Raw genomic sequence first — 27,000 nt, 5'->3', positions numbered from 1 at the left:
ATCATACTGGTCATGCAGTCATATATATATATATATATGTGTGTGTGTGTGTGTGTGTGTGTGTGTGTGTGTGTATATATATATATATATATATATATATATATATATATATACACACACACACACACACACACACACATATACATAAAGTAATAATGTCTGCTTCATTCTACTATCTTTCCTATCCCCACAGCCCTTCCCCTTCCCTCCCATCACTTCCCTCTACCTAATCTATGGTGACGTTATTCTTCCCCAGTGCCTCCTGCCTTATTGTGAATTAGTATTCGCATGTTAGAGAAAACATCCGGCCTTTGGTTTTGTGGAACTGGCTTATTTTGCTTAGCATGATATTCTCCAATTCCAACCATTTACTGGCAAATGCCATAATTTACTCATCTTTAAAGCTGAGTAATATTTCTCTGAGTATATATACCCCATTTCTTTATCTATTTATCTAAGCATTCAGATGCAGGAAGGGTCACTACTTTTCTAAGGTTTCTAGTTTTTTTGACAGGATGTGTAGAGAGTCTGGCAGATATGTGGACTGTAATCTAAAGAATTCTGCCAGAAGACAGCAGCCTCAAGTACATACCATCTTCAGTAAAATTCAACTTATTGTGCCCACTTCTGCAATGTAGGCATGAAGCAACACTAGCCTTAATCTCATGGGACCATACACTAAGTCAAAGAAATTCACTCATTTATTAAATACTGTCTTTGGATCTTCCACATACTTCCATAAGTGTGTACAGAAGACCAGGAGGCTGACTATCTTTCAGTTGGTGATTCTTTGCAACAAGATATCTAAAACTGGGATTTGCATATCTTACCTTCTATACTCAGGACAAAATAAAAAAAAAAATTCAAAAATAGAAAAAAAAAAGCAAAGAAAAATGACTGCTAATGAAATATAATAATTAACTTAATCTCTGACAGGGAAAAAACATAAGATGAGTCTAGCAGTTAGCAATACAAAAGTACAAGACCATCACGACTTCCTTCCCATTTTGCTCTTCACCCAAACTTTTATCTTTTTAATCTGTACATTCCCATATAACTAATGAACAGAGTCCTTCATGTATGGGTTTTTATATACATGTAAATATAAATGAAGATCCTAAATTCATAAAAACATAAGAATTACCCCCCCACATACACACACACGTCAAATGTCACGATGGCAATTTCATTGACAGATGGGGTAAATCTGAAGAGATGCCAAAAGGATTTTCTGAGCTAGGATTATTAAATCAACAAAGAAAGTTAAAAACAAGGTAGAATATTCCCAGATACTGGTATCCACAATTCTTAGAAATATAGCAGGCCTCAAAATGTCCATGACTCAGTTTGTCTTGTCAAATTTAGGAGTCACCATAACACGTGTGGGCAGGGCTGCCTTTGAGGGCCACAGATAAGAGTGTGTGGATCTCTAAGCTCTTGGACTGGGATATAAATATAATATACATCAAGAAACACCACAGAATGGATAATTGTGTCCTGTGAAGGGTTTTCCACAGCACAGACAGGAAGCACCATATCTGATATGAAGTACTTTACACTTGCCTGTGCAAATAACCAGGAAGTGCCCTGGCAGAAGGCAGCAAGTCTACTCTACCTAATTGACATTCATTTAAATAATTCAGTAGTTTAAATGTCAAGCCAGAGGTATTCCCTCTCTGCAGAGCTCACCCACATTGTTTGTTCTAGAAGGCACCTCCCAGCATTACTCAGTGTTATGGCTGGCTCCATATGCCCTTTGTATCACAGGAACCAGGGCCGTGTGAAAACACTCACAGCCTGGGCTGGCTGGGAAAGGCGGCGAGTTCTGACCACAAATGGAGGCTGCCTCCTATAGAGAGGGAGGCCAAGGAGTGGGGGAGGATGGGGACTGGCTCTGCAAACCAGAGATGCAGGCTGGGAATCCCAGGAGTTTACCACGGCCAAATCTTTAAAAAGATTTTTCTTGTTCTGGGCAATACTCAGCTTGCCATCTGGACACACCTACCCTAAGACTAATCCTAGACTGGCAGAGGAAGAGGCAGAGCAAAGAGCATCACGGACTTTCAAAGACGGTTCGTAGTCTGGGATAATCTTGTATGTCACAGTAAAAGTATTCATATTTATATTTGAGACTTCGACAATCTAGGCACAATACTATGGACTTATCTATTCCCACCTGCCCAGTCAGGCACTGTATAATGCTTTAAGGCATTTAAACTGATTATCATTCTAAATGGTGCATAAAAGCCCACATTTCCCACTAAGATCTTTCATACAAGACAAATGAGCAAATGCTACAAGTAAACCAGCCTGTAGCTATGATCCATCCTTGGGTCAGCAAAAGAAACAAGCTGAATTTTTTACAGTCTTACCTCAAAGTAGCACATATAATAATGCAGTAATTAGATTGTAATTATAAAAGTCCAATAGGACAGAACTTACATTGGCTAAAAAAGGAGCTCCAAATATTCCTGGCCTTCTTCCAACCGTCTAAACAATTCATTCACTTGGAATGGCAGTTTATATTAGGTTTATAGATTATGGGACTCCTTCCATCATTTTCTAATCCGGAACACAGTTTGGCACTTCTCCAGAATCTGCAAGCATTTGAGATCTCTGGCATTAAACAAAGGCTTAAGGAAGGATTTTGCAATGCCAGGTTTCATTGCCAGCAAGCCTGCTCCTAAGACAGGAGCACAAAGGTCCATCCGGAATGCCTAGTGAAGGGCATTTGATCCTCTGACAAGAAGGCAGGCTATATGCTCAGGGATTAAATACCCCAAGTGCCCAGATGCTTTCTCATTATAAATACTCATTTAGGGAACTCACTTTCTTTTTCCTTTTTAATCAAAGAAACTGATACTTAATAAAGTTGTAAAGCCAAGAAGAAAATGTACTCTAGGATTATAATAGAGGCATTCAAACAGATAGCTAAAAACTAGAATAACAACAAAAATGTCTATGATTTTGAACTCATGATGCCTCCACTCCAAACATGCTCTTCCCCAGCATTCCCTAACGCAGTAAATGGCATCCCGCCTGATTCTCACTGCCTTCTACCACTCTCAAGGACAGGCAACAGCCTAATCCTTGCCTGCTGTTTAGCATCCTCTTCAGTACTTGGCAACTCTCAGAAGACTTCTTCATGGTTCAGGATCCAAGGCCCTGTAGGTATAGAATTCCCTCCACCCTGAAAGCTTGTCTCTACCTCTAACGCTGCATTCACCTAGTCAGTGCCTATCAACCATGCACATCCTACCTTGCATGATATTTCCTTGAGCAGACTTTATTCACACACCCAAAGGTAAAGAAGAAACCCCCTTCAGGAACTCAGGTTTGTGGAAACTCAGGTTTGTGTCCTTATGGCTATTGAATGCCCAGCGCTTGCCTATAGATTGCAAGCACTTTGAAGGTGGGCACTGCATCTGCCTGGATCACCATTACATACCCAGCCATGGCCTTAGTGCCTGACTGAAGTACAAGCCTGAGGCATATTTGCTACAGCATGAATTTTCTCCTCACAGAAAGGTTTCAGAGGTGAGAAGAGACCTGATGCTAATTTTCAGAGCCGACTTGAGCCCATAAAGTCTTCAAATGTCAGCACAGAACTTAAGGCAAGGCTTAGTCACCAGGCCAGCATGTCTGTGCAAACCATTTCTTCCCTAGAGAAGCCCGCCGTACCATCACATCTGTTCACTACTCGGGCTCCCATGTGTGGCAAATTAGTACTTTTTGTGGTACAGTAGGTTTTTCGTTAGCTTGTTTGTTTGTCAGAAGAAAAAACTAAAATACAAGAGTTCCTAAAATAAGGAACTCTAATACATTCTAGAACAGCTGGGCTTCTGTGGCTGGTCCTCTTTTGGGCTGGCTGCTTGGGGACTTTGGGCTACCATAGTGCTATGGTGATCAAGATCATCCACATACAAAAAGTGCCTTCAACGCCAGTCAGCTTACAGAGATGCCTGCAGCACTTGGCTGCTCAGCAGAGGAAAAGCTGCCCCGATCTTTGCTGCCATTTTTTTTCCCTATCAGTGCAATAATGGCAAGTTCAGCAGGGAGTGGGAAAGAGCGAATTACATCATGTTCTTCTCTTGCTTTGCTGAAGGTGATAAGGATTCCTAAGTCATCCTGCATTTGAACTGCTGAAGCTGAGAAAGAAGAAAAAATTTAAAAAGTGCCATCTGTTTATTTTGTGTCTGGGCTGACTCCTTGTCTCTGAAATAATCCCTGTAAATTAAGCCTATTACAGCAGCCACACCTTCTATTTCAAAGCCAAAAATTTAGCCCGTGTTCAAGTGACTAACAAATTAAACAACACTGTGGGGTAATGACCTAAGACAATATTGGCCTGTCTTTTCCATGTTTTTTTTTTTTTTTTATGATTCTCTGAATGCTGTACAGACTTGGCTTTGCCACAGCAATGCCTATGACGCAACTCCTTAACACAAGAGGAAAGTAATGCCCTCTGTGTTTTGTCTTTAAACTTCTCCAAATGAGGCTTCACAGAAACAAATGATTACAACGACTGAGGGGAACTGCCTACTGTGGAATATTTTCATAGGCCAGAAAATACTCTCTCCTCCCCACATACAACAAGCAATGCCCATGTCTGAACAAAGCTCCAGTTCTAGGGAGAATAACAGAGCCAGAAGGAAGGCAAAAGCAGTTCATTCTAGTGAGCTATAAACAGTTCAGAAAAGTCATTCCTTCTCTAGGTTTCCATCTATTCACCATCTCAGGCCTGAAGCTCTGCTCACAGTACAGGAAGGGGAATTGCTCTTGGCTAACTCATTTTTGGTGTTTTCCCTTGTCTCCTTGGGCTAGCCAGGGAGTATATGGCCTACCACTCAGAGCTTCCTACCTGGGCTCTGAATTGAAACTTGGTTTAACAGGAAACCTTAAATAAAGAGCAGAACAGCAGAGAAGGAACCACCAGGGCCTTTAAAGCCCAGCTCTACACCTCTGTTTCTCCTCTCCTGCCCTACTCCACCCTTTCCTCTGGGGTTCAGGGACCGACCTTCACAAGTTTGCCAACCTTGGATCTAGTTACCATCACAAGCCTTTACCACACCTCCACCCTTTCCGGAAGCTTTCAAACCACACAGATAAACCCTTCAAATGCTGGGCAGGGTTCCAGTTTGTTTAACAACAGTCTTGGAATGCAGCCTTAGGCATTGTGGCACCCAAATCCAAAGGTGAAAATGCCCCTAATTAGTGAAACCCCCCTCTTCCCTAGCTCTGTACTCTATCCTACGCCAGAGAAAGAGAATGGAAGGGACGTGGTGATTTCTAGACTACGCCCATTCCATGCTAGATGAAACCACAGGGAGTAAAAAAATAAAGAGAGTGAAAAATTGGGGCACAGTCCAAGCTTCTGCTACTGCTACTTCTCCATCTCCGACTCCCCAATCTACTTCTCATGGCCCTGTCTCGTCCAGAACTCCATGAGGGGCTAAGGAAGCAGGGAATCCCATGTCCTCAGTCCCATGACTGCAAGACTGTAATGCCAGCCCTCATAACCTGATCTTTGCTTCACATATCTTCTTACCCCTATCAGACTAATTAATATGGCCCAAAAGAACTCATTAACTCCAAACTCAACATATTTAAGAAGACTGGCTGATTATTGAGAGAATAAAGATCCTACAGCCACTATGAGAAGTTTGAGTTTGGGTCATTTTGAGCTTATTCCTCTTTATTCAAGTCCAAAGAAAAGCTCCAGATGCCTACACTCAGGGCAGAAGCAGAATGCATTTCTTCAGAGGGCTGGCAATTAGAACTGGCTTTCCAAACACACCATCCCTGTGTCTCAATCTCTGCGGCATGGCAATCCATTTTCAGCTTCCACAGTCATATTGGACCCTGGCAGAAGAAAGCCAGCTAAATCTGAGATGTGTCACAAGGCCACTGGCTGGGAGGCAAGAATACCTAAACAAACCCAGGCCAGAGCAACAGGCAAGACTTTCCGCAGATTCCCTTTGGCTTCTGTAGCTGCAGATCACTCCCAGCCTAAAGATAACCCAAGTATCTACGAAGGGTCACTTTTAAATAGTAGCTTTAATACCACCAGTCATCTCAGAAGTATTTCCTTCCAGAGCCTGCTTCCATCCACACTGTCATGCCAAGCCTATCCAACAATGGCAAGCCCAGTGAGGAGAAGAAAGTCCAGAAGGAAATGGAAGGAGTCCCAAAGGGGAGCAGGCAGCTCCTAACATGCTATGGTTCTATTAATTCTCCATGCACCCCCACATTTGGCCTACTGAGAAATAACCTTGCAAAGAGACACGCTGTAGAAACTATATACTGAACCCTGGAGATTAAAGACCAGGTATAAAATGAAACTAAATAGTTTAATTCAATGCCTCCCCTTTCTGAAGCAGACGCAACAACAAACCATGGCTGGCTGCCATCTGGGAGTTTTTTAGGAAAACATCCCCTTCCAAGAGGAAACTTACACCTCTCAGTGTATTGGACCACTGTTTTGTTGAACAAGGGAACTATATGGAGTCTTAGGACACACTGTACAAACACAGCCATTGTGGCCACCCACTAACCACGCAAGTGTCAAACGGACCTGCTCAAAAGCCTGCTTTTCATTTGGGGTTTTGTTTGTTTGTTTGTTTTTATTTTTGCTCCCATTTAAGCAGGGACAAAGTCCCCAGATCTTCCTAAGAATCATTACAATCTGCTCAGCACCTCACCTGCTGTCTACCAAGTGAGTCCACACTGTCCTTCAAGGCAGTCAGCCAGGGGCTGCTGTACCAGGGACAGGTGCTCAGTGGGCTATTTTCAGTTGCTATCAGCTCAATCGGGAGCCACACATGCTCAGGAGGCAGCCGAGTTTTGGTAGCGGTTCAAACTCTGGGCAGCCAAGAGACATACACCTTTCACAGCTGCTAGGGCAACCAGCAGCCCAGCGCTCCTCCCAAGAACGGAGACAGGCAAACAGTGTAACCTGCCCAGCCAATACGCCGCTGGCAAGCAGGCTGTACCTCTCCGCTCACTGCCTGGGTTATTCTGAGCGGGGCTTATTGACACTCCATGGCAACACAGGAACAAAAGGCCAGCTAGAAGGATTGAAGTATCTTGCAAAAGTTGCTAGAAAAGTCAGCAGCTCAGGATTCTGTTTTCATAATAAAGTTAGCAGTGGATTATTATTAGGTGATCCTTGTTTCACAGCTGTCGTCGTTACTTGTGAACTACCTGTAATAAAGTTCTACTTTTTGAACTACAGTTTGTTTTTGTTTGCCACCATTTAGTTGCTATAGTTGGGAGGACTTTGAAAATGAAGCATGTGGTCAGCCTGCCCCCAAACTGCAGGAGAACTAGTTTTTCTCACTCCCTTTCCTTCTATTCTTGACATGACCTAGGATCCACTTCCATCACACCACTCTTTCAAAGCACACAAATTGCCTCTACTTAATCTTTCACTAGCTCTCCACTGCCTTCAGAATACAAGACACAACACCTCAGGCACAGGGCTCAGCCTTACTTGCAGGTCTCAACTCAGCCCTAATTAATCCTGTCTCATGACTTGGTGTCCCCCATGGTCTCTGGCCTCCACCCTTCCCCTGCCTGAAATGTCCTTCTTAGTCCCTCCTCTGCTGGTCTAAGGCCAGTTCATCCTATAAAACTCTTGCCTCCCTGGATTGCCAGCCCCAGCCCCAGCCCCACAGGAGTCAAAGGTATTCCTTGTAAGGAAAGTATTAGTACCATGTGGTAAGCCAGGCTTCAAACAACTGGACTGTGACTCATTAATAGCAAGAACCCCTTCTTGCTTACACAGACATTGCCAGTGCCAGCCAGTTTTGACAATGGTACTTCATTTGAATAAAATCTACAGGCAGGGTTATTATTTTTTAAAGTGCATCTCACCATCACGTCCCTGCAAAGAAGTTCCCATTCTTCCTTTTATTCCTTCTCTCCTTCCCACATCCCCCAAATACGTATCTCCTTGGAAAGTTCATGTTCTGCTCTAACCCATAACAAAGAATTAGGCTCAGCATTAACCCTGGCTCTAGGAAACACCCTCTCTCAGGGCTCAGATTCAGCTGATAAGAATCGGGCAGCAGCTGTTACAGTGTTATGACCAAGGCTGGGAAGGTGCAAATGTAAACTTCCCTCTTCCTCTCAAATCACTGGCTTGGAGAGACAGGATGGTCGGGCTAGAAGTTGTGAAAAAATAAAAGGTTCTAAGCCAGGGTTGTTGGCAAACATAACAGAAGACCTAAGATCAGTGGTCACAACCTTCCCCTTAGGGCAGCAGGAACTTCTGGAAAGTGGACTCTTTGGAGCAGACTGAGGTTGACTTTTTTTAAAAAACTGGGTTTTGACCCATTCGTGGGTAGAGAAATCAACGTAGTGGCTCATGACTAGGTTTCTTTGCATCTTTTGGAGATGAAACTGAATAGTGTTAAGGAAAGAGAAGAACCAGGAGCACACTGAACATGGTTAAGAATAATTACTATTTCATGAATCTATCCTTTCAGATGTGTGTGGGTCCCGTATGCACACTGGGTCCTAGTCTAAAATGTTTCTAGCTATGAGTCACAGTCAGAAGTTGGGAAGCCAACCCACCCTGTGTCTTACACTATCTTGGAATGACATGAGTTCTGAGTAATTATGACTATTATAAATAATCATTATCTGGGGAAGTTTGCCTGAGTTCATCTTGAGCTTCAGAGGGAAGTTACAGAGGGGCTAGCAACGTTCTGTGGGTTGTAAATTAATTTTTAAATGTGTTTTATTTTACCTATTTTTTCCCCTAAAGGTGAAAGTTACAATCCTACATGCTTCCTATTTTACTAGTTTTTCTGCAGAGGAAATGGCATCTCTTACTCTTGAGACCTGTCTAAAGGACCCACAGCTCTCCACACTTAATTACGAGAAAAGCGTTTCATAAGCTTGTATGTTGAACTTGTTTTCCCAGCTGGTCAATGCCTGATTTTGTTTGATTTGAATTTTTAATGAGTGTTACCCACTCCCCTCTTACACTGTCCAAGATAGATAGATAGATAGATAGATAGATAGATAGATAGATAATCTACCCACAGTGGAAACAAACATTTCCCAAGAAGGAGAGGCTAACAGAAAGCTTTGTTTCAGCTCTCCTTGCACCAACTCATATATAATCACTTTATTACATAAGAAAATATGATGATAATGATTAAAAAAATCTTAAAAACGTGCAGCTCCATCCAACATTTACAATTTAAGTTTCTGTAATGGCAAATAGCCCAGCACATCTTATCTCTCCCATAATCCTCACAATTACCCTAACAAGACAGGGGGTTTTGTTTTTCTTTTCTTTCTTTCTTTTTTTTTTTTTTTTTTTTAATGTGTTTGGATTGGTTAAAGCTCTTGCTTGAGGTTACACAGCCAACAAAAAACATAATGTATATTAAAGAGTGGTGTTCAAAAGCTTCTATCATTATTTATTTATTTACTTATTTTTTGTGTGGTACTGAAGATTGAACCCAGGGCATTACTTGTGCTGGTCAAGTGTTCTACTACTGTGCTACACTGCTATATCCCCAACCCTAAGAGCTTCTATCATTATTAATCCTCTTCTAATTTTCACTTTTTGTGTGTGTGTGTCCCCTGAGTTAGCTACATCTACATTTATTTATGTCTGGTGCATGCTAGAATCCAGCTCAATCCTGTCTGTTTGAGAGAAGAGAGATTATAATAGCAAATGACAAAGCCCCTTCAGCTGGGTTTGTGTTCTTTACTTCTCATCTCTCCTACCAGTAATCATTTTTCATGTTCATTATCTACACAACTCTAGCTGCAGGAAGAGTTTTTATTTGCTTTCACAGAGAAGAGCACTTGAGTCCTAATTACCTGTATATTCTTCCCTTCCTTCCCACTAATAAGACTGATCATGTTCTAATACTACTATTATGCCACCAGGGAGAAGACAGAACCTCTGGGTTTGGCTTTCCTTTTGTCCCTGAATGCACGCAGGTGAAGACGGTGACACCAGTACTTCAAATGGAGTATTGCTTCTTTGGAAATATTTTAAAGCCAAGACAACCAACATTTTGTAAGATTTATAAGTCAAAGTTAGATTTTATTATAGCAAGGGAGGTTAGACTTATGCAGAGTTTTGTTGCAAGAGATTTTGGCCTTAGAGAAGACTGCTAAGTCCTAAATTATTTTCTGAGTTAACTGGATTTTAGTATTTTCAAAGCCATTGCCACTCAGACTTTCCAGCCCAATTACCCAATGAAGGAAGGAAGGGGATAACTTCAATGGACTTTTTGTTAGAGTCCACAAAGGTGCCCCTCTTTGCCACTGGGGGGAAGAATAGAAAAGCCTTTCTTTGAATTTCTCATTATTGAGGATTCAGGAAGTTCTTGAAGGGATGATTGAATGTAAAAGAAGTATCTCAGTGTTAAATTTGTTGCTCTCGTTTCTTGTTACTATAATTTATCTCTTTTGTTCAGAATAACTTTTTTTTCTTTACCATATCATCGAATGAGAGAATTTTTTTAGGAAAAAATAAGTACTAATTAATATGGGAAATAATAACATAAGGCGATTAGCCCAATAATTCACACGTATTAAGCAATAAATAAATATTATGGGCAATCATCAAAGGGATCATTACAGTACACAGTATTTTCCAATTTTCTGTATTTGGAAACAAACAAAAATAACAACAATTAAAAAAAAAAAAAAAAAGAGTCCCTTTTTGCCCAGAGCATTTAGAGTTGCACAGAACTTAAAAAAGTTTCTGAAATACACACAAACTCTATCCAATAGTAGGTCCATGATTTTGGAACTACCATTTGAAGTGTTATCACCATTTTTAATCACTGTTTAAGAAACACTTGGTCCTCAGCAATGAAAAAAAAAATCGGGGAGACAAAGGAGGAAGAGTTGGTTTGATTTTTTTTTTTTTGGAGGAGAGCACATAAATTTGTACATATTTATGGGTGACAAGTAATGTTTTGATGCTTTTATACAATGCATAATGCTCAAATCATGGTAAGCACACCTATATCTTCAAACACTTATCATTTATTTGTAGTGAAAACATCCAAAATTCTTCCTCCTTGCTTTCTTTGACATACACATTATTATTATTACTTGCCATCCTACTATGCAACAGAACCCCAGAACTGTCTGACTATAACTCAGTGTACACTGACCAACCTTTCCCCATCCTTCTTTGGTTGTTTCGGAGGTGGGGGTCTTGCTCTGTTGCCCTGGTTGCCTTTGAATTCCTGAGCTCAAGCCATCTTCCTACTTTAACCTCCTCAGTAGCTGAGATTACAGCCTCATGACACCATGTCTGACCCTTGTTTGTTTTTTAATGGATTACAAAATACATCCGAACAAAATATCGCCAGACACAGTGGTGTACACTTATAATCCCAGAGACTTAGGATGCTGAGGCAAGAGGATCACAAGTTTGAGGCCAGCCTCAATAATTCAGTAAGGCCCTTGACAACTTGGCAAGACCTTATCTCAAAATTAAAAAAAAATAAATAAAAAGATTTGGGATATGGCTCAGTGGTAAAGCACTGCTGAGTTCAATCCTCAGTATCAAAACAACAACAACAACAAAAAAAAAACCTCTATGACTTTTATTTAGGTCCCAATGATGTCATCTAGTATCAATAATATCACTGATGCACAATTAATAAGCTGGTTCCTCTACTCTATAAACATTAAATATGGGTCCTGTTTTCTTTTAAACTTGGTAATCTATAAAGCTCAGCACCAGATAAGCTATAGTACTATTACAAATGTTTTCCTTGTCTGCCCTGGAATTTACCTCTTTTGGCTAAGTATTTTATACTTAACATTTGCTTTACAACTAACGTTGAGTACATTAGAGTATGTTACAAATAGAGTTTTTCTGTGTTTAAAAAAAAAAAAAAAAAGGTACTGGTACATACATAAAAACAAGAGTGCCTTTCATAGAATATGCTATTGACAGTCAACATGGAGCTGAGCCAGGGAGAGAAGAGAGCACAAGGCAATGGCCATTATGACTGGAGCACTCTAGGTCAGAGCACTCACTGGATGTTCTTTTTTAAAAAAAAGATAGTAAGTATTTCAGCTAAAGGATGAGACACTCTTTCCCACACTCTGGTCCATATTTGTAAACATTCTGGTGGTGGTGGTGGTGGTGGTAGATAGAATAGCAAAACCTTAGTGGCCGTTCATTTCTGTATCAGCCCAGATAAACTAGTTTCATTATGTGTTTTTACTGTGGCATGAAAATATCATTTGCTGGACTCTCTGGGCAGCTTAAGAGCTGGGATCAGGAAAAAACAACCAATAGAGATGTTATTGACATTTCCATAAATTCCATTTGCGCCTCTCTTTTTCCCACTCTTTCTCCAACCCCCTTCTCTCTTTATACTACATTTCCACCTCAATTTCTCTTCTGCTCCTTTTTCTTTCTATCTTATCTACATCACACTTAAGTCCATGATGCCAGTGTAAACCCAAAGGTACTACTTAATACCACAAAGAACTGATAAGGCACCTAGGGAAAGATATAAGACATTTGGAGAGAATTTAGTCCTGAGATTCTTTAGATTAAAAAATAACAATAAAAAATCAAATTGTTAAGTAATTTAAAAGAAGACAGGGAATCCTAGAAACTCATTTGAAATAAATGTGTTTAGAAATTGCCAAGTATTTCCTGGGGCACAATTGCCCCAGATGAACATTTAATGATGAAAACCCCTGCTAACTCAACAAATCTTGTCAGCTTTTATAAAAGCCCTTTTCCTCCTATTAATCCTTTCACACTGCCACAGTGGAAAACTTTCTTCAAACATCCTTGGCACTAATTGACACAAGCGTCATATTATCACAAAGTCTTTAACAATATTGCTTAGAGCAGCGTCTACACACTGAATATCTAAAGTGGGCTATAGCTCCATTGTCCAAGAGAAACAAAATATTAGTAACCTTATGTAATTCCAAATTTGCTCAACATAGTAAAAAAAAGAAACAAGTGGAATTTACATCCTCACTGTCTTCAAAAATCAAGTTTGTTCCTTACACTTACAGCACACCTCAATTCCATTGCTACACTTCAAGTGTCACATTGACTACTGGCCATAATATTGGATACTGAAGCAGCACAATGTATGTCAATGAATATGAAAAGGAAGTAGAAATAGATCAAATAGTATAAGCTTAAAAAATAACAAAATCCATTCTAGAAGATTCAGCACAGATGTCCCCGCAGTATGGGCTACACTAACTTTCCAGTTACTTCCCTAGAAACTTATCAATTATATAAAATATAACATTATATCCCAAAGAACTTATAACTGGTTAATGTCCCTCACTTAGCCTTACTGTCCCACCTATTATAAGGAAGCTGAATTCACACTGTACGCACCACTCTCTATGGAGGAACCTTCTAAAACAGAGTGGGCACAGCTTGATGCACAGTAAGGCGTATTTATGTTTTATGTATATACAGAGTTATATAACAACATGCTAAAAGAAATTACATACAAATGCAGAGAATTATGAATACATTTTATTCTTTCAAAAGGAGTAGTACTACCTCTAAGCAACTTTTTGAAAATTGGCAGGAGACCAGAGATGCCAAAGTCCTTGAAATGCCTTGGTGGTACCACACAGCTAAAGTTTAGCCTGCTATGTTTGAAGGAGAAATGGGCCCTTGCCAGACACTGGATCTGCTAGCATCTTGAACTTGGAATTCTCAGCCTCTGGAACTGAAATATAAATTCCTGTTGTTTATGTACAACCCTGTTTATGACATTTTTGTGATCACAGCCCACATAGACAAAGACAGCCAATGCCCACACAAATTTTGACTGTCCCAGTACACATTCATTTACATGAAAAATCTTGGTAAAATTAATTGAGCCTAGTACCTATTACAAATAGTGTAGATTAAACCGTCACTATATGTAAATCTCCAAAAACATATAAATATCCTATAACCTGAGGGCATGTTATCAGCTTTCCATTACTATAACAAGTACCCAAGATAATCAACGTAATAAGAGAAAAGGTTCACTTTGGGCTCACAGTTTGGGGAGTTTCAGTCCATGACAGATTGGTCCCATTATTTTAGCCAGTGGCAGCACAGTATATCATGGTTGGAGCATGTGGCAGAAGAACTCTATTAACCTCAAGGCCAAGTGCAAAAGATAAAAAGTGGAAGGGGTGGGGTCCCACAAACCCCTTTTGGGGGAACAACCCAAATAAAAACCAGAAGACTTCCTATAGGCCCCAAATCTTCAAGTTTCTATCACCTCCCAATAGTGCCAAGTTGGGAATTAGACCTTTAACACATGGGGGCTCATTCCAGATTCAAACTACAGCAGAAGGTCAGCAGTTCTCAATTTGGATTTTATTCAGAAAATGCAATCATGGAAGGTTAGGCTACTTGTGACACTAATACCACACAACAGTACCAACCTCCTTCTGAGGATACAGAAGATTATTACATACATAGCATGTGCTAGAGTAGCCCCCCCCCCTTGTTCTGGGGATACCTGTTCTCAAATGTTCAATGGATGCCTGAAATCATGGAGAGTACCAAACCCTAAATATACTATGTTTGTTCCTCATATATACCCTATGATGAAGTTTATTTATAATTTAACACACTAAGAGATTAACAACAATAACAGAAAAATCATATTATACATAATAAAAATTATTTAGAACTTATGAATTATCTATTTCTGGAATTTCCATTTAATATGTTTGCACCATGGTTGACCACGAGCGACTAGAACTGTGAAAAATGGAACCATGGATGGGGACTGGGAAGCTACTCTACCTCTTTATGTCTTCAAGCATACTCATGCTGACTGTGACTGAATGTACGGAATCTGTTTATATATATTGCTATACTGTTAATTACAGAAATTTCTTTATTTCTTCTTAATATTTATTTTAGATGGTGCATTATGCCAGGTTTTTATATCAAATACTTTTAAATTATAATAGGGATCAGAATTGTACTTCAAAACAGTCAAGGGGCTTTACCAAATATTTATTATAAAAAAGGTGTGTTGAGGCTAATAGGGTTAAGACCTGCCTAGTTTACAACAAGCCAAATGATACACAATATACTTATCCTAATCCAAATAGCTGCATGTCCCTTACCTTCCACACTCGGGGAAGGAAAAGCAATCATCATTAGCACAGGAAGAATCATCACTCCATCTATCATCGTACAACTGTGGAGGGAAGAGAAAAGAAGTAAGTCAAACAAAAATTTAACTGCAGGATGACAAATTCAATTAAGCATACCATCTTTCTCTGCCACTGAAGGCCCCTCTTACAAATCCCTCTAACATATGTTCCCATATGTTTTAGCACATTCAATTGGATGCCCTTTTCATTGATCTAAGAAAGTCATCTAAGGAGTTAATCAGATTCACTTTCTCGGAACCCATCCTCTTAGATGAAAAACTCAGGAAGGAAACTCAGGGAGTAGTGGTGTAAAGGCTGAAGATGAGGCATTCCCACAGATTTCAGGTTTGAATTTGATCTTACCCTACTGCACACTACATTGACATAATAGTAAAATCCCTAAGAAGAATGGATATACTACTCTAGCATGATGTTAAAGATTAAGAGACCAGGGCTGGGGTTGTGGCTCAGCGGTAGAGAGCTCGCCTAGCACGTGCAAGGCCCTAGGTTCGATCCTCAGCACCACATAAAAATACATAAATAAAACAAAAGTATTGAGTCCAACTATAGCTAAAATATAAATATTTTTTAAAAGATTAAGAGACTGAATAACTAAAGCTGAATTACTATATTTGTGCCTTACTTTGCTTTAAAAGGTGAAGAGGCGGTGGAATCTGCATTTCAAAGAAAACAGTCAAGCAAACAGAAATCACCTCATCTATGGCAAAGCAATGCATTTCTAGTTCACCTTAGATTTTAACAAAGGACAGATGCAATTAAGACAGGAATACTCCTGAAATATGAAATCATGTACATCTATAATATATGAAATTATCATTGAGAAATTATCATTAGGATAGTTGACAAAAATTTCAAGTTGGTGTTGGCCTAAAACTATATTGGCAGAAGCTCAATTTCCTGAGTTAAGAATTTTTCCACTTGAATAAGTCCTGCAAATATCAGGAACCTGATGGGAATTTGGCTAGACACAATTTTCTGGATAGAGTAACAAAGAAAACTGATAAAGTTCTTTATGAATAGGCTAATGTGCTACCTTACTCTTGCACCTTCAAACCAAAGGGCAAATTCTGTTAACCCGTTTGGAGTAGATTCCTTGTGATTCTCCTTCAGTTGATTGTCTGACTGTTTCCTTACCACACTCCATCCCATCTTTCTACCTCTCATTTAATATTTTCCTTTTTCCACAATTATATTTCAATCTATCACTTCTCTAATAGCAAGGAGGGGTACTGGGGATTTTTATGCACCTTTCTTTTATCTTTAAAACCATATGAAACTGGAGTGGCCCTCTTCGACTGTAGTTGTTATAATAATTCACGTTCACATAGATCTTTTCTGTAGCAAGTCTTTTTTGAGGCTACAAATTCCTCATCTTGACCTCTCACAACCACAGGCCGACTCCTCTGACACTCTCTATGCCTTTGAACAGCAATATGTTATTTGTTGCCCTCTGCTTGAACTGACCTGAGCTGCTGTACCCACAACTCTCTCTTACCCACTCCTCTCCTCATATCATTCATGATCTAGCTCAAAAGGTGGTATAGTTTGAATCTGCCCCCCAAAAGTTCCTGTATTGCAATCTTAATCCCCAAAGATATATATTAGTAGTATTTGGAGGTGGGGCTTTGGGGAAGGTGATTAGGACAAGATAAACTTGTAGTCTTTATAAGAAGAGGAAAAGTGACCCTAGCCAGCTGCCTCACTGCCATGTTATAATGCAGCAAGGGGGGCCCTCACTAGAGCTGAGCAGATGCTGCAGCTGTGTTCTTAGATTCCCCTGCCTCTGGAACTATAAATTTCTTTTCTTCCCAAATTACCTGGCCTAAGGTATTGTGCTGTGGGGACAGAAAATTCTCCATCCTAAGAGATTTCATTTCAGCTCCCCAGCACTGGTGCAGAACAACTTGTAGTCGTGTCTGTTGAAATTCCCAGCAAGAGCCACCCGCCTTGGATGCATGCATCCAATGGCCATACAAAATACTCCTTGAGCCATGGAATAAAAATACTAAACTCCCTTTTTCACAAAACTGTGAATTTCAAAAAGTAGTAAATGACTAAAGTCTTTATTGGAAGTCTTTCTCAGTTCCCTGTGACAGCAGAACGAGAGGTGGCTTTCAGGAAGAGCAGAGTTACAGGATGAAAGGGTGGGCATGATCTGCTTATGGAGTGCAGCTGTGCACTATAGATTTGAGGGTCCATTTAAGTGGATTCATAATTTATACTGGCTGGTTATAATGAAATGAGCTCTCCCCCAAGGGCAGGTGTCCTAAAATCATTAAAGAAACTAGAGATTGATTATGTTACTGATGCAAGCACCAGAAGAATAAGAAAACGATGCCCCAACATCATTTATTCCTAGTAGTTCTTCTTTAACCACTTTACTGAAGAAAAGTTAAGAATATTCAGGTTAATCTGGTATGAAGCAGTCTCCCCAAATCCATAATTTTTTTTAAAAAATGGAAAACTGAATTCACGTCCTCTGATACACATAATAAATATTACTTGAATGCCGGGCTTTTCAGTAATAATGTGATGCCATCACTATTACCTTAAATATTTTATATTTGGCTTTTTTTTTCATAGCTTTATTGAGGTAAAATTAAAGTACAATAAAATGCACATATTTGAAGTACCATATTTAGTTTTTAAAATTTCTTTTTAATATATTGCTAAAATTTAGATCTTGAATGTCCCCCAAGGGACCACGTGTAAAACTTTTGGTCCCCGGGGTGGTGTTACTGGAAGATGGAGGAATCTTTAAAAGATGAGGCCCAGTAGAGGGTTGTTGAGTCACTAGGAGCATGTCCTTGAAGGGGACCGTGGAATCCTAACTCCTTCTTTCTATTTTTTAACCTGACCATGAGGTGAGCAGTTTGCTCCACCATGAGATCCTCACCATTGCTATCCATACCTCAACTAGATGTCTAAAGCAATAGGTCTAACCCATCATGGACTAGAACCTCTACCATGGACAAAACAAACCTTTCCTCTTTCTAAGTTAAATGTCTAAGGTATTCTGTTATAGTGATGAAAAGCTAAGGGCTGGGGATGTAGCTCAGTGGTAAAGTGCCACTGGGTTAAATCCCCAGTATCCAAAAAAAAAAAGAAAGAAAGAAATTAAGAGGAATTCTGATGTCTCTTAGTCATCTGTCAGTGTTACATCATTATCACCATAACACTAGTGACACTTCCTAATTAGCCTGGCACCGTGCTTAGGATCAATATGCATTATTTTATCCAATCACTCCCTAAAACACTATAAAAAATACTCATATTAATCCTATTCTATGGATTTTCTAATGGATGAGTGGAAGTAACTGATCCAAGGACCCAAAGCCAAACCCATATATATATTTTATAATACATACTTTGCATATAATATAAAACACAAATCAACATATTTTGAGTGTACATTAAAAAAATTAAACTGATCTGATAAGTCATCAAAAGCCATTTGAGACCATTAATCTATTTTTTTCATCTCAGTCTTATCTCTGAATTGCCAGTCCTTCTTTCATTAATTCATTCATGCATTCAAATACTATTGAGAACCTACTAGGTGGTGTAATAAGGAACTATATACTATATACTACATATTAGACATGAAAATATGGTTCTTGCTATTGTGGAACTTATAACATAGATATGCTGGTAGTCAAATAATTATCAAAAAGATTGCATAACTTAAAAACTAAAATATTAAGTAAGAAATAATTAAACTATATTGCCAAGAAAGCAAGCTGAGATATTTCTGGAGCATGAGGGAATTATATATACTACCCTGAGGAGGTAGTATTTTAATAGGACCAGGACAAAAGTATTAGGAAAATGGGAAGAGCACGTGCTCCAGGTGTGTGGGTGTGCGTGTGTGTGTGTGTGTGTGTGTGTGTGTGAGACAGGGGATGTGATGCAGACATGGGCAGGCACATCAGGGTATCATGTAAGGAAAAAGGTACAATTCCTCAGCTTCTGTAGAGGCCCAAGGCCAGGACAAGTGAGGTATGTCCCAAGAACTTAAGGCTTAACTTAGAACAGAAAAACATGAGAATGGCCAGGTACCAGAGACCTGGAAGAGCTCTGAGCTAGAGACAGCCCAAGAAAGCTGGAAAGGGAAACTACCGTCATTGCTGAGGTAAGGCACTCTAAGCCCGTGTCCTCACTGTTACCGAGCCCCCCTTGGTTCTCACCACCATCTTTTCCTTAGTTCCCTTGTGTTAGAGTCTGTAAACAAGTCTGGATAACACCCTTGGCCCCTTACTTCTAGGCACTCCAATCAGTCTGCTTCTTGCCCATCTCTAGACCTGTGTATGTGTGCTGTCACTGGGTCCTCTTTATAGCCCAACCTGGCCAATTCCTACTCATCTATCAAGTCTCAATATAAATGTCCCTTCCTTATAGTAGGGTGCCTAACCCCTCAAAAACCTTTCTTTCACTTTCACATATTACTTTGTTAATTTTCATAGAAATCATCATTACTAATAATTATGTATTCAGATCTTTATGGGCTTCTGAACATGTCTCCCTTATACACTAAAATCCATAGCAGCAAAATCTATTGTCTACCTTGTCCATCAATGCCAGAGCCATGTAGATGCACATTTAATACCTGTCTAATTACAATGCTTTCCAAATTAATAAGCTCAGCTTATTAAAAAAATGAATACATATCCTTCTATATATACCTGTAAAGGAATGACAAGATTAAAAAATGTATCATCTCAAATTACGTTATATACAAGTATAAATATGACATAATGAGTCCAATTTATATATAATTACAATACGCCAATAAAACAAATAAATAAATAATGTATCATCTCCATAAACTTTAATGTATAGAGTTTTAATCTGGGTAATAGTTAATGTTAATAGTTACCAAGCTTTAAAGTCAAAAATCCTTTTGGAATTAAAAAAAAAAATTCAAAAAGCAATGACACTGCTGTACTTTCCATGCCACAAAGCCAACAAAAGCTGATGCCCCAAAATATCTATTTACAGATTATCATTATGCAAGCAAAATTAATTTCAGCTCATAAATAAGGAGACATAAAAAGAATGATAAATTCTGTCCCCCAAACTAATCTTAAAATATGCTAAAAATTATTGGGGTAAAAAAAATCAATATCACTTACTGGCTACCACTGTTCAGGGTTTGGAGTGCCTCTGCTGCCCATTAATTCAGCTACTGAAAAGAGCACCCCAAAAAGGAAAGGGGGAAAAATGCAGAAAAGAGAATGTTCTGAAAATTCCTGATGGCACTTTAATTATAAGAAACATCAATATGTTAAAGTATCAACCTAAAGAACCTACTTATAACTTCAAAACATATTAAAAAAATATATTGCCTTTAAAAGTAAACTTTCAACTCCTCTACTCTTGGTAAGAAAGAGAGATTGGCAGAAATGGGAATAGGAACAATTCAATAATTCAGGGATACCTCACTAGTGGTTTTCAAACTTTTTGGCCTCATGATCCCTTTATACTCTTGAAAATCACTAAAGAACTTGTTTATGCAGGCTATATCTACTCATTTAGTTTAATTTTAGGAATTAAAACTGAGAATTTTTAAAAATATTGTGTTTATATTGAGGTAACAATAAACACACTACCCTGTTTTTATACATTTGAAAAGAACTGTATTTTAAACCAACAAAAACAACAACAACAAAAAAAAAAAACAGGAGAAAAGTGGCACTGCTTTACATTTTGCAAATAAGTATGTTTGACTAAGAAGATACCTGAATTCTCAAATATGATTCTACATTCAACCTATTATAACATGTTGGACTGGTTAAAATATATAGAGAGAAAATGTAACCTTGCAAATGGTATTGGAAGAAGGATCTTGCCGAACCCCCACAAAAGTTTCAGAGACACCAGGGACTCTTGGACCACACTTTGAGAATCACTGCCTTGCAGTTTAGATGCTCAGTTCTTCTACTAAACCACTTCACCAAATGGTACCAGATATATTAGACAGAGCACTTGCCCCATACCTGACCAAAATGCTACTGTTCTTCAGTTTTAGAAATCTCTTTAATCATTCTAACATCAAGAAAAGCTTATCAGGGCTGGGGATGTGGCTCAAGCGGTAGCGCGCTCGCCTGGCATGCGTGCGGCCCGGGTTCGATCCTTAGCACCACATACAAAGATGTTATGTCTGCCGAGAACTAAAAAAATAAATATTAAAAAAAAAAAAAAGAAAAGCTTATCAGTTGTGGAAAAATGCATTAGAAATGCTTTTAAATGTAGGAATGATATATATATACAACTAAATTTTTTTAAGTAGAATATAAACTTGTAATAGAAAGGTACTCACTGCTTATTTCATTTAGGTTCAAATGTCAAAGTCCCTAACTGAAGAATCAGGCTACTGGGATTGCAAAATATCATCTGAAGGGTTCTGAGTATGAATTTTTGCCTGTAATGTATACAACACTCCCTTCTGTTCTTGGATAATACTCTCAATCCCTGGTAACTAATCTTAACACTTCAGCCACAAGGAAAATAGCTCTTTGGAAAATGGCTAGGGACCTCCTGCCTAGCTAAGGCACCCTCTTTGAATCAGTGCCACCTCTTACAATGTCTCAGGTCTACCTTCTTGGGAGACAGATCATTTGCATGATACTCTACTAAAAACAGACAATCACAGGGCAGAGCAGAACCACTTTACAAATCCCAAGGTGCTTTTCAAACTCCATTTATAGATCAGACTGATATCCAGTCAAGAAGCTAGCATTCAGCCCAATTTCTAACATGTAGGCTAAAGACCAAGTTTGGCACTTTTTTTGTTCACCACAATTTTATAGCTGAATAAAGCCATGAGTATGCTGATACACTACAAAAATAATCATTTTGATATTGGTCACAGAATAATTAAAGAGTATGATATACTGAATTTCTATATTCAACTTTTAGAACTGATATTAAGCAATCTATTTGATAAGCTATAATATGGCAATAAAGGTTATTTCTAAAATCTAGACTTAAGAGCAATGTACAATTTATGGTCCATAATACAGAAAATAGGGAGAAAGTTATCCAAAAATTCTACAGAATGTTCATTTGTCTGGCCTGGTAGCCCAAACTCACTCGGTTTGCCAATTGGTTTCAATACATAATTTAGACAACACCTAATTATTAAATAGGGACTTTCTTGATCCTCTTCTCAGTTTCACTTCTAACAATCTCTGAGTTAAAAAGAGTCTTGAAAGTGGGTCATATGAACATTCATCCCTGTTTTGAATGACTTTATACCAACTGGTACAGTCTCTTTAACCTTTGCTAGATTACCACACATAAGGGTTCTCTTACTTCTATTCCATGACAGTTTTTTTTTTTCAACAACAACCAAAAAATACTCTATAATATAAATGGCAGAGGCAAAACAGAAATGTCAATCATGGTGGTGCACAATTATAATCCCAGCAACTTGGGAGGCTGAAGCAGGAGAATTCCAAGTTCAAAGCCAGTCTCAGCAACTTAGGGAAACCCTGTCTCAAAAAATAAAAAGGGCTGGGGGTGTAGCTCAATGGTAAAGTGCCCATGGGTTACATTTCCAATACAAAAAAAAAAAAGCAGAGGGAGAGAGAGATTCTGGTTTCTTTTAATTATCTATCAGTGTTATAATATTATCACCATAACACTAGATAACACTAGAGGCACTTACTAATAAGCCTGGTGTTGTGCTTTGAATCAACATGTATTATCTTATGCAATCACTCCCTAAAACACTTTGAAAAATATTCATGCTAATCCTATTCTATAAAAAAGAAAATGGATGAGTAGGAGTAACTGATTCAAGGACATAAGTTCAAATCCAAGACCACACAACCAGACTCCAGTGATCTTAATCAACTGTTACTCTACATAGCTTCACTCACTGGCCAGCCCGAGACAGGCCAGCAATGCAGTCTGTCATCCTTAATGCTTTATCCAAGTCTTCCTTCATTCTAAGTTTCAACAACCTTGATTTTTCTCTTAGGAAACAATCTTACCCATGGTTATTTGAATCACCTTTCAATCATCCCCTCCTTCTATTTCTCTAACCTCAAAATTAATTTCTTATACTCTGCAACCTCCAATTATTTCCCCTACCTTAACTCCTGCTTCCAAGAAAGGAGAAAAAAAAAATCTCAATGTCAAAGAAAAAACAAGCTGTTTGTCAGAGCAAGTGGTTTCTTACTCCCATCCCCCACCCACTATCTTCAATTCTTCTGTAACCCACACCTCAAAGTAAAAACAGAAAATAATATAAGGCACATTTGGGAACTAAGTTAAAACAAGACAAATTCTAGACACAAAAGTTTGAAGGAAAGTATACTTACAACAACCACCTCCCTGTAGGACAAAAACCAGCCATTAGAACTGATTAGATACTGTGAGAACATTTCTCTCTTCCAAGCTGAAGAGATAGACCTATCGGAAGGGTGGCTTGCTACAAACTTCCTGGGACTTTGGAAAGGGTGAAAAGAGATGGGGGTTGTCAGTAATAGCTGCAAAGAAAAGGTTCAACTAGAGCCAAAAGGCCATATAAGTTAAGTCAGGGTCTCTTCTTCAGTTCACAAATGACCTTTTAAATATTCTTAATGCCACACTCTGAACTAGTGATATGTGTACAGGCTGCCAGGGCTTGGTTTTATACAGACTTCACTGCTGCTGAGGGTTGCTGATAGGCTTTTACTTTCAGAACATTAGCATGTAATTTGATCTTTTGCAATAGATGAATACAAATAGTTTCTTGGACAAGTCCTATAGAACGGAAAACCAGCCCCTAAATCAGTTCATCCTGTGGTTAGAGAAAATAATTACAGATTATTTTAGGAAAGAAAGGATTTTAACTGAAAAAGTTAGACTAGAAACATCCCAGCTGTGACAGATGGACCCAAGATATGATTTGGGAAAAAATGGAAAAAAAAAACAATTTAATCTGTAAAAGAAGAAAAGAGGATGGTACTAAGTTGAGGGAGTAAAGGTTTAGTTTAGGCTACCACATAAGAAACAAAGATCCCCAATAAATTTATTTCAATTGTACACAAAATTGACTTTGTTATACCTCTAGTAGTTACACAAAGGAAAACTCAGGCAAGCTCCTGAGAATCCAATGTTCCGACACAAGTTCCTGGGACCCCAACACTAGGTTTTACTTCAACATGCTCTTGCATGGAGACTATGCCTCGTTTTCTACTTCACTCCCTGTATCCAGTAGCCATGGTCCTCCTGCTTCCTTTCAACTAATAGAACTCATCACCTCCCAGCTGTTTTGTTATATTCTCCCCTGCAGCACAGGGACACCACTTTCTCTCCCTTCAGTTTGTCCTGGAACAATATATATATTTTTAACCTGTGGATATCAGTGGCCCTATTATTCTCTCCCATAAAATCTTCTAGATTTGTAACTCTGAGTCCATTTAAAATCCAGTTCCCCATTACTTTTCAGTTAGAGGGCATCTCTGTCTCATTTCTTACTGTGCCTAACCTTAAATCTTTCCTTGAACCTGATAACATAGAGCTTCTATCCTCCCTATTACTAGATGGCCGGTGTTGCAGAACCTATCCTAGGACACAACTGTCCCAAGGCTAAGGCTAACAGTGTCAATCTGTAACAAGGTGCAGTGGAGGCAATAAGATGAAAGGGCTATCAGAGTCAGAGGGGTACAGCTCTGCTCTCCTCTCTCTCTCTCTCAACGGAAGACACTAGAGAACATTTCTGTGGAGCTGAGGAAAACAGCCATTTATACTCTGGTCTGTCCAGAGCCTTCCCACCCACCCCCACTCCACCCTCACACTCTAAGGCCATTCCTGGCTCAGACTTCCCACCCACCCCACCCATTGTACATCCCTGCTGTATCTCCTTCATAGCACTGGGTGACATATGTCCTTCACTTATTTATTTTGTGTTTCCCCTCTCTCTCCTCCACACACCAAAATGTAAGCGGCATGACAGTAAAAACTACACGGCAACCTCCCCATGCCTAGCCCTCACCAGGTACTCAATATCCATTAAAGTACTTTAATTCTAACCTCTCAGTCTATGTTACACTTTGGTATGGGTGAGAAAGCAAGGTCCAGTTTAAGTTTTTGTATAGCTAAGCAAGGAAATAACTGGGAAGGGGAGTGCAGGCAGGCCCATGACCTCAATTTTAATATAGTAGCAACTGGGTATTTGAGATAAATTAAAAAGATATCATTTGTAACTTGGATTCCAGTTTTCAAGGGTGACATCCAAGAGAAGCAGCCAAACAAAAAGACGGTTGGCAGCCTCTGGTTATACCAGACAACTCCCTGGTGGACAATATCCCATTTGGAAAGAGCCGCTTGGATCTCTCCTTGCAGACACCAGCTGATCTGCCCAGAGCCATCCCCAGTGACCTCTGAGACAGCTTGTGTAGCTTGAAAATATATCTCCTACAAGTCAAAAATTGACATATTATCTCCCCCCGCCCCAGGCTTCTAACAGTTATTGGCGCTATTTGGAAAGCTATGCTTCCATGCCTATTAATAACCTTCAGAAAGAACCCCAAGGAAGTGTCAAGAGAAAAAAAATACGTGGCTGAGGGAAGCCAAAGACTCAATCAGAGGTTACAGTTAGCAATTAGTATATCTGAGGAAAAACAAAATGAAAGTTTTAATATCTTCTGTATTAGATTTTATCTTGTCAGGAGGCTGAAGACAAAATACTTAGCCAATGAATTCAAGGACTTCAAGTCAAGAACCCTGGTCTTTATTTATGGAAAAGGGATACTTTTGAAAAAGACTCCTAACCTATTTAAATAAACCAGCACCAGCAATTAACTATATGCACATCAATTATTTCAGAGATTTTTATCCACAGGGCTGATATCATTAAGCCTTTTATAGTTATTTACACCTTTCTAAAGTTTCTCCAAGTGACACATTAAATAGCAACCAGCCCAACCTACTCTAAAGAATGGAATTGCTAATTAATCTTTTAAAAAGTCTTTTCTTAGTGGTCTTCCCCCCCACCCACCCAACTAGAATGTGATTAATAGAATTGTCTCACAATTTAGCTTGAAATATGCTTTTGCCAGTCGAGCAGCTAAAGCAGAATCAGATAATTGTGGTATGACTCAACAAACGCACAGCTGTTCATTTAAATATATCCATCAAAAGTATAAATACGATCATGAGAAAGAAAGGGAGCCATGTACCAGGGTCAGTGCACAAGTTGAACGGGTTAGCATCCAAGTAACCACAACAGAAAACAAAGAGGAGATGGGGCAGGAGACAGGAAGAGGTTCTAGAGGAATACTGTATGGGGGGAAAACAAAAAAATCAAAAAAGATGTGACCCACAGGAAATACTCACTGACCTAAATACAGCAACAATGCCAAGAGAAAAACTAATTGCACTGTATTAAATGAGGAGAAAGAAATGAATTTTAAAAAATAGACAATGGTCCCCAAGTAGGGAGGTATAAAGCCTACAGGGTAGAAATCAATGAATCTTGTTTATAAAAACAAAGACCCCCCACCCCACACAAAGCAGAGGAAGACAAGAACAGGATTCTCGCCTCCCTCCTAGTACACACACATGGCCTTGATACACTATGATTATGAAATCATCATGGAAATGTGGGATTACCTCCAACAGACCCATAGTACAGATGGTACCCAAGTTAATACTTTCAACTATATGCTGATAAGAATGTGATACACAGACTTGGAATTTTGAACTTTTCTGGACTAGCGATGTACCCAACTCTCCTCTCTGGATGCACAGAGCAGCAGCAAGCTGCCACTCCCATCAGCCCTGCAATCTCGAGGACAAACCACCGCGGGCTACACTGGACTGTGGTGCTCA

General features: G+C 39.2%; 1 protein-coding gene across 3 annotated transcripts in view; it reads right to left on the bottom strand.

The window, feature by feature from the left end:
* The window catches only part of Acvr1 (activin A receptor type 1), a 123,439-nt gene that overhangs the window by 34,831 nt on the left and 61,608 nt on the right, over nt 1-27,000 (bottom strand). For all 3 annotated transcript variants that reach the window (XM_071619165.1, XM_027938038.2, XM_071619164.1), the window contains one exon: nt 15,127-15,200. In XM_071619165.1, coding sequence (XP_071475266.1) covers nt 15,127-15,193 — 67 coding nt within the window. In that variant the 5' untranslated portion in view covers nt 15,194-15,200. The remainder of the gene's footprint in view (nt 1-15,126; nt 15,201-27,000) is intronic.

This window comes from Marmota flaviventris, chromosome 11, assembly GCF_047511675.1.
Source record: "Marmota flaviventris isolate mMarFla1 chromosome 11, mMarFla1.hap1, whole genome shotgun sequence".
NCBI classification, from domain to species: domain Eukaryota; kingdom Metazoa; phylum Chordata; class Mammalia; order Rodentia; family Sciuridae; genus Marmota; species Marmota flaviventris.
This window is presented reverse-complemented; position numbering and strand designations above follow the sequence as displayed.